The sequence below is a fragment of the Galeopterus variegatus genome, unplaced genomic scaffold (genome assembly GCF_000696425.1).
Source record: "Galeopterus variegatus unplaced genomic scaffold, G_variegatus-3.0.2 Scaffold4289, whole genome shotgun sequence".
Lineage (NCBI taxonomy): Eukaryota > Metazoa > Chordata > Mammalia > Dermoptera > Cynocephalidae > Galeopterus > Galeopterus variegatus.
The window spans coordinates 70575-83664 of NW_007730400.1; the positions used below are offsets into that span (position 1 = coordinate 70575).

The 13090-nt window shown below is 42.3% G+C and overlaps 1 protein-coding gene across 2 annotated transcripts; it reads right to left on the bottom strand.

Annotated features, from left to right (window-relative positions):
* Positions 1 to 524: 524 nt before the first annotated feature.
* Positions 525 to 12803, bottom strand: RBM22 (RNA binding motif protein 22). 2 transcript variants are annotated; one of them, XR_551555.1, is made up of 12 exons: positions 12633 to 12739; positions 12176 to 12229; positions 11168 to 11197; positions 10407 to 10539; positions 6973 to 7073; positions 6715 to 6887; positions 5755 to 5955; positions 4567 to 4731; positions 4228 to 4316; positions 3894 to 4025; positions 2666 to 2849; positions 525 to 819 (listed from the first exon to the last, which is right to left on the bottom strand). XR_551555.1 is itself a non-coding variant. In XM_008587213.1 (11 exons), the coding sequence occupies exons 1-11, from the start codon at positions 12684 to 12686 to the stop codon at positions 2719 to 2721; spliced, it is 1263 nt and encodes a 420-aa protein (XP_008585435.1). In that variant the 5' UTR covers positions 12687 to 12803; the 3' UTR covers positions 2324 to 2718. The 2 variants fall into 2 exon arrangements, 1 of the variants encoding a protein (XP_008585435.1); XM_008587213.1 differs by lacking the exon at positions 525 to 819 and having other exon boundaries at positions 2324 to 2849; positions 12633 to 12803.
* Between the last annotated feature and the right edge of the window lie 287 nt (positions 12804 to 13090).

The window sequence follows — 13090 nt, forward strand, 5'->3', positions numbered from 1 at the left end:
TATAAGCAATAAATTTTGTTTTCTTACAAAGTACTGAGTTCCAGGCATTTTGTTATAAGCAACATTTTAATAGCCCAGAAAACTAATAAAGATTTTGCTATATTAGACAATACCTTAAACTTCACTAAAATGTGAGATTTTTTGAAAGCCAAATCAATGAGCCATTGTGACATGAAATGGAGGTGAAAGAGGAAGATGCTAGGGTGACAACTGTCACACCTTACTCTTTGCCCCAAGGGCAGTCACTGCCTTAGTCCAGCTGTCATGTTTTACCTCATGAGTCTTTCCCATGGGAAGAGGATTAGCTGAAAATACTACATGCAGTGAGAAGGGTCAGGAGGTGAGGCATTATGACAACTCGACAGAGATTAACATGGCCAAGACATACACAGCTGGGAGGTGCTAAAGTGAGGGTTTGAACTCAGGAAATCTGGCTCCAAAATCTGTTTAAAACACCATTACTCATTATAAACCCAGTATATAAACAAGTGTTTTTTTCATTTATGTGATCAGATTTGAGAATATCTGTTTTTTTTTTTTTTATTAGAGTTATACTAGCTGCTGTAGCAGATAAATCTCTAAGTCTCATTGGCTTAATACAACAAAACTTTCTCATATCACAATACTGTCCTCCAAGTGGTGATAGAGGAACCCAGGCTCCTTCCATTGTGAAACTCTGCCTTCTTCCAGGGCTTATTCTCCTGTGCATTCAGCCAGTGGATGGGTAAAGAGCGATGAGGACTGGATGAGATGTTTTTACAGGCCAGGTCTGGGAATGGCCGAAATGACTTTTCACTTAGTGAACCCCAGCTATGTGCCCTAGAGGAAAAGGCAATGGAATTTAGTAAGCACCTAAGAGTTTTTAATCAAAACCTAATTGCTCATAATTCTGATTTACTTAAGACTGAGCACCTATTCTATACTTCAATTTATGATGTTTTTAAAAAAAATCCATAACCAGATAAGGCAAAAAATTTGGAATCTCCTCCTTCCTGAAAAAGCAAGAATACACAATTGGACAGTTATCTATTTATACAAGTATCTATCTACAGATACAAAAGGATACAAAAATACTTGGAAGTACTCTATGTTGCTTCTCCTATTACTAGAAATAAAATGAAATTTTCCAAATGCTTCTAGATTTATGTTTAAATCTTAAACGAAATATGGCAGATGAAGCTCTCTAGAGAACAAAAATTCTGCAAAGAAGCTAAAACAGTGTGCATCATATGGAGTAGGTCCATCCTGGAAGTACACATTTTAGATCAAAATGAAATGGAATTTGCTTCAGAAAAAATGGATTTACAGATAAATTTTGGATTTACAGCTAAATGGTTTCATCTTATTTCAACCTAACAATTAACTTGAAAGTACTAAAAAGCCTTGGTCTTCTTACCATCACGGAATGGGTAGAGAGATAAAAATCAAAGCAGTTTTTACATCAATATCTAAAATTCACATCAATATTAACTTGTTTCTAATTCCCACTGACCTCAAGTTCAGCTACCAAAGGATAGAGAAAACAGAAATCTAGAAATAAGCCCACATTTGGAAAATTGACCCATTTTAATTATTTAAAAACAAAAAACACAATACAACATCAAATTTCCTTTACCATCTACAATTCAGTTCATTCAAATATTCTAAGACCAAACAGTTCCCTGCCCAGAAGCAGGAAATTACAATGAGACGCTGAAGACACACGAAGGTGAATGCTGAAGATCAGAGTTCCAGCTGAAGATCAGAGTTCCAGCTGTAGGTCAAAGTCTTCCATTCAAATTCACTCCAATGTTTTTCACTTCAGTTTGTTAAAGAAAGGAAGTTCATTATAATAATTTCATCCCAGACACCAGGTTTCTTCAATGGTGCACAGCTCCATGAAATTTGTTTTGTGATATTCCACGATATAGATGATATTGTGTATTTTATTCCTATAGGAATAAAAAATAATTCTCTCTCTTTTTTTTTGGTGATATAGAAAAGTAAAACCAAAAGAAGTCAGATTCCTTTAGTAATAAACAAGGAAAAGGAAAGATCTGAGCTGTGCTAGGTGCTGGTCTTTACCTGTCTTTCTGAAGGTGTGACTTCAAGAGAGTTAAATCACACTTATGCCACTACAATGATTAGTACTGGTAAATTTTTTTTTTTTTTAGATGATAAAAAGGAAAAATACCCAATGGACATAAAATGGTCAAAAGGTTTTTTTTACTGCAGGTCAATTCCACTCGCCTCCTCCCCAAAGATACAAAATAAACATATAAATGGGATGGTAACTCCACTGGACATTCCAAGATGATAAAAAGGAAAAATACCCAATGGACATAAAATGGTCAAAAGGTTTTTTTTACTGCAGGTCAATTCCACTCTCCTCCTCCCCAAAGATACAAAATAAACATATAAATGGGATGGTAACTCCACTGGACATTCCAATTCACCCATCTGCTTGTCCCCTACACAGGTAAGGAGAACTGGCATTAGGTTTTATTAAGCATGTTGTAGTAGTAACCAGATGTGTCCATGGCAGCTTATTTGAGGTCCACTGATCCTTTGAATATGTGTAGGAAAGCCTGGCTGTTGTTCTCCGACTACCCACATTTGAACACATTCAGCTACCATGGAAACTATAAAGGAAGGAAAAAATATATTTATGACAAGATTCATTTACTGGGATTTTTATGCGCCCTTTCTTCCATAGAGCCTCAGAGTGGTGATAATGTGCTAGGGGCTGCTGTGTTTTCCAGCATGAGCTCCCATCCTCTGAGGGTCCTGAGAAGGATAGTGGATTGGTCCTGGAGCCCTCATGAAAGGAGGGGGTGGTCCCATTGGATGGAACATGTGTGGGCCAAAACCTGCAGATGGGAGAGAACAAATTTGTTAGGCTTATTGTTCCCTTGGCAACCTTTCAAACTTCTGAATCTTTCTAAGGTCAAAACCACCTACATAAAAATCAAGGCTGACATGGGGCTTAAGCAAATGTCAGTTCACAGGACTAGCCTAGGAGTATCTATCTGCATTATTTCCTCGGTTTTAGAACCTTTCCCCTCAGTCCAAAAAACTCCAAAGGACTCAAGGTATCTGCCAGTATGTCACCTGAGCCTCTGTTATTCATCAAACATGCCAAATCCTACCAGAGAGGATTCAATCAGGATTTAGGAGGTGAGGAGGAAATCAGGCTGATGGCAAGACCTTATCATCATTAAGCTCAATGCTTGATACCAGGACAGAAAGGATGTTCAAAACCAGATTTTTTTTTTCCAAGAGAATGGGCTCTGCCACAGGAGAACTGGCTACCTATGGTTTCCTTACACTGTTCACATTGTTACTGACATTCTCTAGAGCAGGGCTATACAAAGTGCCGGTCCTTGACCTGTTTATTACTAGCCAGACAAGATAAAGAGCTTGAGCCGAAATGAAATTCAGTTACATGCCCAAGCACACTGTTTAATTCACTGGATATTTCTGTAACAAGACATTCTTAATGAAGGAAGTGGTTCACTGATTTACATTCTGGCACAAGCTCCTTATTTTGTCACAGACAGGTAATACAAGCTTTGTGAAATGACACCCACCCGCAGCTCACACTTTCAGCAATAGTGCTCTAGGGCATAGGTTAGGATTTAGTTTACAACAGGGAACAAACTGATGATAGTTCACTGTAATCCAACAACTCCCACTCTGATTATACATATACTCAGATCTTTAGAAAACTAGTGCCTTTTCTCTCCTTGGCAAGCCAAGAAAAAAATGAAATATCAGGAATCCCAACACATCAGGCTTAGTTATAGACTTCTACGGGGCAAACACAAAGGATTTAGATGCATTAGACATGATGGTGAGGTGTGAGACAGAACTTTCATAAGGATTTCTCTGGGCCACAAGAAAGATGAAGTTACCTGGGGGTGGGGGCGGGGCAATACCAGGCGGTGGTGGCAGGGCAATGTTCACCACAGCTGGGGGACCACTTGGGGGTAGGTTGAAGTAGTTGGCAGAAGCTTCTTCTTCTGCTGCTGGAGGAGGAGGAAGAGCTGAAGGAGACAAAATTGCCAACATTTAAAGGGGAAGACCACTGTGCAACATTCTTTCCACCACCTTTAAGGAAGACCTCAGGACCTCAGAGGTCCTTGCTGGGAGAATGGAGCTGCTGTAAGAGCCAGACCTGGGTCTCGTCTTCTAACAGAGGAACAACAGGGCAGACTGAACTTAAGTCAGCAAAAAGTCTGCACTTACCTCCTGGCAGTCCTGGAACAGGCTCCAGCTTGATACCAGAATCTGTGGTTCCGTCCTTCTCTTTTTCTTTTCCTCTGGCTGCTTGGGATCTGGGAGACACATATGCACACAGGACATCAGCACTTTGTCCCACCTTATCTCACACCTCTGCTTCTCTCATTCCCCAGTCAAATGGAGTTGCTTCACTCCTTGCCTCCTCTTCAGCAAACACTCTTTTCCCATAAATGGCACAGTATGGAGTGGATAAAAGCAAAGGTTTTGAAGCCAGAAAGATGTCTCCAGATAATGAAAGTTTCTTGAAAATCTCAATAAAGAATTTTTAAATATTCTAATTCTCACCTTCCCCATTTCACGTTGAGTCTGCGGCCATTGACAATCAACTTATTAAAGGACTTCTCAGCAGCCACTTCTGCAGCCTGCCTTGTGGCAAACTGGATGAAAGCACACTGCTGTCTCTGCACAACAGTGATTGTCCGGATCTCTCCGAACTGGTAGAAATGATTTCTGAAGGGATACAGGCAGAGAAAATATAGGAGTTAACAACACAGACATTCCCAAGAGATTAAAAATGTATTATTAACTCTTTCACTGACTCATCACTAGGCAGGTGGGCCCCCTGGTTATCTACCTAACTACCCCCATGTCTTGCCCTACTACGGGTGGTGCTTACTGAGAGAAGGAAAGAAAAATAATGAGTAAAAAGGTTCTCAAACATCTCCAGGTTTTTCTCATGGAGGAAAGGGGGCTCCAAAAGGTTCCTTAGGGACCCTAAGCCCTATACCCTAGATAAGGGGTTAGCAAACTACAGCTCTCATGGCCCATAAGCCAAGAATGTTTAAAATTTCTTTTAAAGGTTAAAAAAAAAGAAAAAAAATAAAAAGAAGAAGAATATGTGACAGAGACTGTATATGGCCCACAAAGGTTTAAAATACTTACTATCTAACCTTTTGTAGAAAAAGTCTACTGACCCCTAGGGACTGTCTAGCTCACTTAGATAGGGTTTAATAGAGACAAGCTACCAAGGGCAGGTTATAAACTTACAGGAGTTTCTTCTCCACTTTATCTCTTTGGAAGAGGTAATTTCCATTACTATCTGCCCAGATGTCTCATCTAGCCAAGCATAATACAAGCCAAAAATAATACAAATTTATCAAATACCAGTCTCTTTTAAAAGCCAACAATTTAAACCATAAGAGTTTTATAATCACAAAGCTCTCCCTCCCCTAGACAATTAATCATACTCGGATGTGTGCCATCCTTAAAAAATTCTAATCAGCCATTAGGTCAAATAGATCCCATGTAATTATTACCATATGTGTGGATGGATAAGCACTACTGATAAATATTACTACTCTGGCATCATAAAGAACAATTTTATAAAACATCTAGTCAGCATGATACTAACTATAGAGTAGCTAAAGAAAAATGTACTTTGTAAAGAACTATCACACTTGCCTGTGTTTTTGCAAATAAATTATTTCAGGGCAGTTAAAAGCAAAAAGATATGTTAAAATTATACCCACAAACCTTAGATCTGTCTCAGTAATGGTATCACCCAGACCACCAACATATAGTGTGGTGATAGTCTTATCCTCTGGTGGATCCAGACGAGGCATTGTTGAAGCCCGTTTTAGAAGCTTATCTGCTACAGGATCGTTGATTCCATAATATCGGTCTTTAATATTCTGATCAGCAAGGGGGTCATCAGGATCTGTAGGCTTTTCATGTCTATGATTCAGGAATGAACAATGCATAAAGGTGAAAAAATGTTGGTATTAACCAACAGTAACTACATATTAAAGTCCAAAATACATACTTTGAAATGTCGTTTGAACTAGTAACCATGGCCATATCAAAATATAATTGTCAAAATAGAACTAAAACCAAGGGATTTACTGTATCACACAAGAACTTCCCATTTTCCTAAAAGCTGTTAAAATAGCAATCTAGGTTGCCAAACTTTCCTTGTAAAGAAATACTTTTGGCATGACCCATCTCCAAAAGGGGACACATGGTTACCCCTCTCCAGGTCAATGGTTCTTAACATATTTGAGGACTTGCGTTTCACTGCGAATCTGATTAAAGCTATGGTCCCAGCTTCAGAAATAGGACATAAATTATTTTGGGGGCTGTGGAGAGGGGTTAACCAACCCCAAGTTAAGAACTCCTAATACAGATGCTCAACTATACATTGAGATTCAAGCCATTTATACTATGACAGGGAGAACTGACTTCTCCGGTAGTAACTTTTAAGGTCAGCACCTATATTATATGGCATCGCAATTTAGTTTCCCAAGGCTCAGTTGTAAGTAAAAACTACAATTTAATCAAGCTCTTCTAAATGTAATAGTTCTAAGACATGAGCTATATCATGCTAGTTGTATTAACTTTAGATTGTAAAGCAGAAATAGTTTAAGCTAGCATCTCCCACTTCTTAGATGACTGATCATCTGAAAGCAAACACTCAAAGTGCAGCTCAGTTCTTGCCTGTATGGACACTCCTCTCCTCTCTTACACTCTCCTTTCACCCAGAAGGAGCAAATGTGGGGCCGATTCCTTTTGTAGTAGGGTGTGGTCCGGGCCAATTTGAGTAACATGTCACTGGTGGATGTGGCTTTCCCCAGCATGCCAACTGGCCGTGTTCCATCAGAGTTAGAGATCTACATGGGGATGACAAATTCAAGAGGTAAATTATAGACTGTGTCTTATCAAATATAAAACTACATTAAGAAAATGGCAGCATACCTCTCTCTCCATATTCTGTGTGTAGTACTCTTTGTTGACATCTGACTTTGGCATGTCGTCTTTAAAAGATAATCCTGCATCACGAACTTGGATGGGCAGGCCTGGCACAAAGAGAAGGAGGAAAAAACCTCAGATATATTTAAAAACTTTCACATACTGAATGTGTATGCAGAATAATATATCATCCTTCCCTTCTCCACTTTCCTATTTGGTACCAAAGACTTTACTATATTTTTGTTCAAACTCTTTAAAAGCATCATCAGGGCTTCCAGTCAAGATGGCAGAATAGTCAGTACCCAGTGTCACTCTCTCCCACAAATCAACCAATTTACAACTATTAGAAAGCAACAACAGCCAAGCTGGGGCCACTAGAGCTCAGGGGAAGAGGAGGAGAAACCTACGGAGTTCATGAAGGCAGAAGAAGCCACAATGAGAGAAAGAAAGGACTGCTCCCACCATTTTGAGCCCTGGCCACTTCAAGTCTGGAGCTGGTGAGCACACGGAGCAAAAGCTGGCAAAAGCCACAGCTGTGCCCTTTGTATGAAGCTGCTTGGAGGCGGCAGGGGAGAAAAGAACCTTGGTGGCCCCCAGATCAGCAAGACCACTGACAGGGTTCCCATGGACCCAAACAGGAGTGAGGAGCCACTCAGAGGCCGATGAGTCATCACAAGGGACTGGCGCATGGTCCGTCCCCTGGGAAGTGTTTGGAGTACAGGTGGTGGGGAAGATGGGCCCACTGGGGGAATACTGGGGCACAGCATGAACAGTTGATCTGCCTCTAGTCAGAGCAGGACCACTCAGTGGAGACTGGTCAGGAATACAGAACTGCAGTTTGCTGAAAACACTCAGGCCCAGAACAAAGTTTCCACACAACCCAGATGTACCAGACCTCACAAGACCCAGAAATACATATGATGTCAACAGTTAAAACCTGAGCTGCATGAAAAGCCTTTCCTAGGGAATCTGCAGGAATGAAGAAATTTAGGTTAGCTAAACTACAGGGCTCAAGTGCTGGTTCCCACAGGAAGTTCCTCCATTTTAGAAGTAAGCAAAATTAGTTCCAGCACAGAGTTTACGTGGTAGGAACAGCAAATAATCCAACACAGAACTGAAAGAAAAAACAAAATTCCCACACATCAGAGACAAAGTTGATATTAACTAGCAAAGGTCTAACACCACCAAAGAGCACCTATAAAACCTAGAAGGACTGGAGGGCCCCTGGGCTCCCAAGCCAGAGAGGAGGGAGGGCTGAGGGCCTCAGCCACCCCCGACCCCCGACATCTGCAACCAGCCCAGCAATGACCACCAAGCTACTGCTGGAAACACCCAAGGTTCCCGAGCCAGGGTGGTGAGAGGCCGAGGGACTTAGCCACGTGACCTTGATATCCCCAACCAGTCCAGTGATGACCACTGAGCCACTGCAGAAAGTGCCCCAGGTCCTGAGCTGGGGTGGTGGGGGGCCAAGGGCTTCAGCAACAGCCCTCTGACATCTGCATCCAGCCCAGCAATGACCGAGCTCCTGCTGGAAGCCCCCTGGTCTCCCCTGCCAGAATGAGGGGGGTGCCACAGGCCTTGATCACACCTCCCCTCTTTTCTCCTCTTCTCATCCTACTTCCCCTTCCCCTTTCTCTCTCCCCCTCCCCAACTGCTCCACAACATCTTAGAATGAGGCATGGAGCTGAGAGAAGCCAAACTCAGCCATAACAAGGCAAGCTGCCATGACTGTCCCTGGGATCCGCTGGGGTCCCGAGGCATGGAGCCAGGGGAAGCTGAACCCAGCCACAGCCAGGTAAAGAACACACCAAACATACCATTTCCACATGGGTAGCGTTCCATAGCTATTTCAATTGCCATGGCTGTTGCAAAGGCAGCTAGTCCCTATAGCAGCAGTCACAGCCACCATGCAGATGGCACACCAGACTCGCAACTTCACTGACACAATAAGAGGCCAGCAGAGACCAAAAAAAAAAAAAAAAAAAAAAAAACGAACAAATTATCTTCAGAATCGGAGGTGGCCCCTTTGAATGAAAGGAATGAGAAGGAAGGTGAGGCCATCACATCCACAAAGGGTCTCAAATTAAGAACTGTGGCATTATTCAGGCCTATCAGAGAGAAACCCCAATGAGGCCGACAGACAGAAATGCTCTTCATGTATCTGGGTGTGTCCCATTACCAGCCCAAGCTTCTGGCATGCACATGGGTCAATACTTTTTTTATAAATCCTTAAAACATTTTGCAAAGGCAAAATGAAAGTGCCCAAGAGGTGCTCTCTCTCCACAAAGCACACTCCAGAGTAAAAGAAGAAGCACCTGATTTATTATAATAGGGGAGAACTTGATCACACCTGTCTCAGCACTGGAAAGATCATCTAGGCAACAAACTGACAGAGGAGCAGTTAATCTATCAAATGGAGAGAACAAATCTTTGGTAATCAGTGGGGGAAGTGGGGATGGGGAGGGGAGATTGGATAAGGGGCATAAAGAATAAGTATGATTTGTAACAGTGACTATGCTAAAAAAAAATAAACTATGAATAAATAAATAAATAAAAGCACCATCAGGCTAGTATTGCTACATAGCATTCTAAGAAATTGTCCAAATTCCTAAGCTGTAACGAAATTTGGTGAAGTGAATGCTTTAGAAGATCTTTTAGATGAACAAACTTTGGTTATAGTCAGATTTGAACTGTATATTAATAATGTATCTAGTTTTTATTATAACATGATTTATTTAAAATAAACATAAAAAGTGGTTTATTTTTGGGCTGGCCCTATAGATCCTACAGATAGTCACAGTCATGTAAAGGTCACTCTATTCCAGGACCAGAACACCCCCTTAGCAAACATATAAATAACATTAAATAATAACATGGTTAGGACTCTGATTAGCAGAATAACTTTCTGAACTTAACATACATAAACTCACACATTTTCCTTTTCCCTTCCATCTTACTGTATAGTAAAAACTCTTTAACAAAATTATTTTTCTCGGGCTGAGCCCGTGGCGCACTCGGGAGAGTGCGGCGCTGCAGCGCTCCCGCCACGGGTTCGGATCCTATATAGGGATGACCGGTGCGCTCACAGCGCTCACTGGCTGAGCGCTGTGCGGCCGGTCTCAAAAGGACAAAAAAAAAAAAAAAAAATTATTTTTCTCATAAACAAAAAGTCACCTACAGTTTAAAAAAAAAAAAAAAACACTCCCCAAAGCAGTTACTCTGAAACAGTAACAATATATCAGTCCTAACGCATGACTGAGACAAAAGGAAGGACTCTAGATTAGCCTAATCCTGGTTCTCTTCCTGGAAAAAGCAGAGCACAGCAGATACTCCAAGGTGGAATCAAAACCAGAGATAGGGTGAAAAGTGGGAGATAAAAAGACTGGTTTGTTGTTTTAAGGCACCTGCATACTTTCATACCTATTGGGCAGTAAACATACCATATTCTAGGTCTAAGAGGCAGGTTTGACAGACATTCTTCAATTTACTGCAGGTTTGGCACACTTCAGTCTTCTTGAAACGCATGCGGACCCCAGGGCACCAGCGAAACACTGTGAATGGCCTGGCACAGATCTGGAACACAAAGCAAGAGCCACAGAGTGTTAATGATCTTGACATGGACAATCAATCCAGGATATCTGAAAACAATGGGGGATTCAAGAAGGGATCCCTGAATCTAGGGTTTAGAAGAGAGTTTGGCAATCATCTAATTTGAGCATTATCTGATTGTTCAAACCAATTTACAGCACCCTTTCCCAGTAGTTAAAAAATTCACATAGTACAGAAATGAAATATTTAAAAAGTCAAAGTCCCCCTACCACCCCAGAGGTAAGTACCATTAATAATGTGACTGTTAATCTTTTTTGGCGGGGTGAGTGTCATATAATCCTTTGAGAATCTTATGACAGCTATGACCTTCATTCTCAGAAAAAATGCTCCCACGCATTGTCATACAATACCCGATATACAAAAACTCAGGTTGAATGCCCATTCTTGGACATCAGGTTAAGAATCCTTACATCAGAGGGCTCATTTTCTTACCTCCCACCCTAAACAGTTATTAGCCAATGAAAATATCAATGACATATGAAAGTTGTGTAGTGCTGACTTTTATTGGAGGACCTTAAAGCTGAGTAAGTTGAAGGCTAATTTAGTAGAGGAAAGGAAAATAAAATCATAACTCTTTAACAGACACACTTACTTTGCATTCCTTCCCATACTTTTCTTTGGTCTGAAATAGAAATAAATAGAAAACAATTGGAGTTACAGGAAAAAAACAGATGTCTACACTTTCCCTAAATACAACCCAAGAAATGTGTCTGGAGATCAATCCCCGGAATCCTAAAGAAGAAACAAAACCAAAAAACCCAACTTTTGGTGGGAAGAAGGATATACATTCTAAAGATGTACTATGAATTATAATCTCTCAAGAGTCTATGGATCTAATACCAAGTAAGTGAGTATCTTTGCAGAGCCACAATTTTTAGGTTCATTTCTGGCTCCCAACTTTGCTCCCCAGAACCAAAATTCCTAATAGTTTTCACAGTCCTTAAGTCAGACAGGATGTGGCCATGGCCAATCCATTTTACAAAGGAAGAAGGTAACTACTATAGACTCACCCTGTGCTGATGCCCTGCTATATAGTAAAATTTCTGTTTCCATAAGCTATTCAAACATCTCGAACGTAACAACACCTCTGAGATTGATCACAATACAGCCCTAAGCTAATTATTATTAACTGTGGCTAATTTTACCCTTGTTTATAAGGATAGGGGATACTTTACACTAAAGAGATTACAAGGTGTAGTGGCCAAAAGGCATTTGACTAGGAGTCACCAAACCTAGTTTTCACTCCTGGTTCTCCTCTTAACTTGCTGAGGTCCCTGGAATCAGAACGTTTGAATTTAAATCCCAGATCCACTCCTTACTTGCTGAACGAAAAGACAAACTCTCTCTGGTCAACAGACCCACTTTTTAGGTAAATGCTCAGCAAATACTAGCTATTATCATGACTCCTATGCTTCAGGATGGTCGATGAATTCCTAAGTGAAAGAATAAGCGTGACAGTCCTTTGCAAATGGTCCTGCTCTGTAGGGTAGTAAAAAAGCATCATTTGCTCTGCCTGGCTAAGAGAAACACTTCACAGACTGTGTGCAAGTACCACAACACTGACAGAACAATAACTTCTGTTTCACATGCGATCACTCACCATTCGGATATATGGGTTTTCTCCAAGACACGTCTGGCACAGAATGGGGAAGTCCTGGTGAAAATGGGAAATCTGGTTGAGGCCCAAGCTGCGAAGACCCTGCCACCTCAGTCACACTTGAGGAGAGGGGGTGACGGGGTTGGGGGTGGAGGGCAAGGCAGGAACCCGAAGTCCAGCACGGCCGGGTCGCGGGAGGGGACGCTGTCTGCACTTCCGGCGGCGGCGGGAGAAAAGAAAACCAGCTCGAAAAGATTGGAGGGGGCAGAGATGGAAAGGGGGCTGGTTCCGGGACCCTGGCTAAGCCCCCTTCCTCCAACCTCCTGCTCTGGCCACGCTAGGCCGCGGCGCTGGCTCCTCCCCGGAACCTCCTGGACCGCGCCGCAACCCGAGTCCTGCCTGCCCGCATGGGGCCCGGCTTCGCAGGCTCCTTCCGTCCTCCTCCGGCAGGTACACTCACCGCATCCTCCCAGTTCTGCCTGTTGTAGGTGTTGGAACCCAGAGAGGTCGCCATCTTGAGAGCGTCCGGAGGCAGCGCCGGCTTCCGAATTGAGAGAGAGGACCGCCACAATCCCGGGAGGCCCCGCGGCCGGCGCCCGGCTTGTCGACGTCTTATTTACGCGTCTAGTGCCTGCTCCGGGGCGGGGCCTTTGCGTCATGACGTCACCCACTCTTGGAATTTCTTCGCTCGGCAGTTGGGGTCTTGGTGTCGTACACCCTGAAGCTCCCTTCGGGTTGGTTCCTTCGTGCCTACTTGGCACGAAGAGCCACGAGTACCGTTGATTTATTTAAAAATTGGGCAAAAGAATAAAGGAACAAGTAATGAATGAGGGGCTGGGATTAAAGCAGCGTTAGCTACCAGTGAGCGTTTGTTATGACAAACACGGGGCGAACGTCTCGTGCCACTGTCTCATTTTA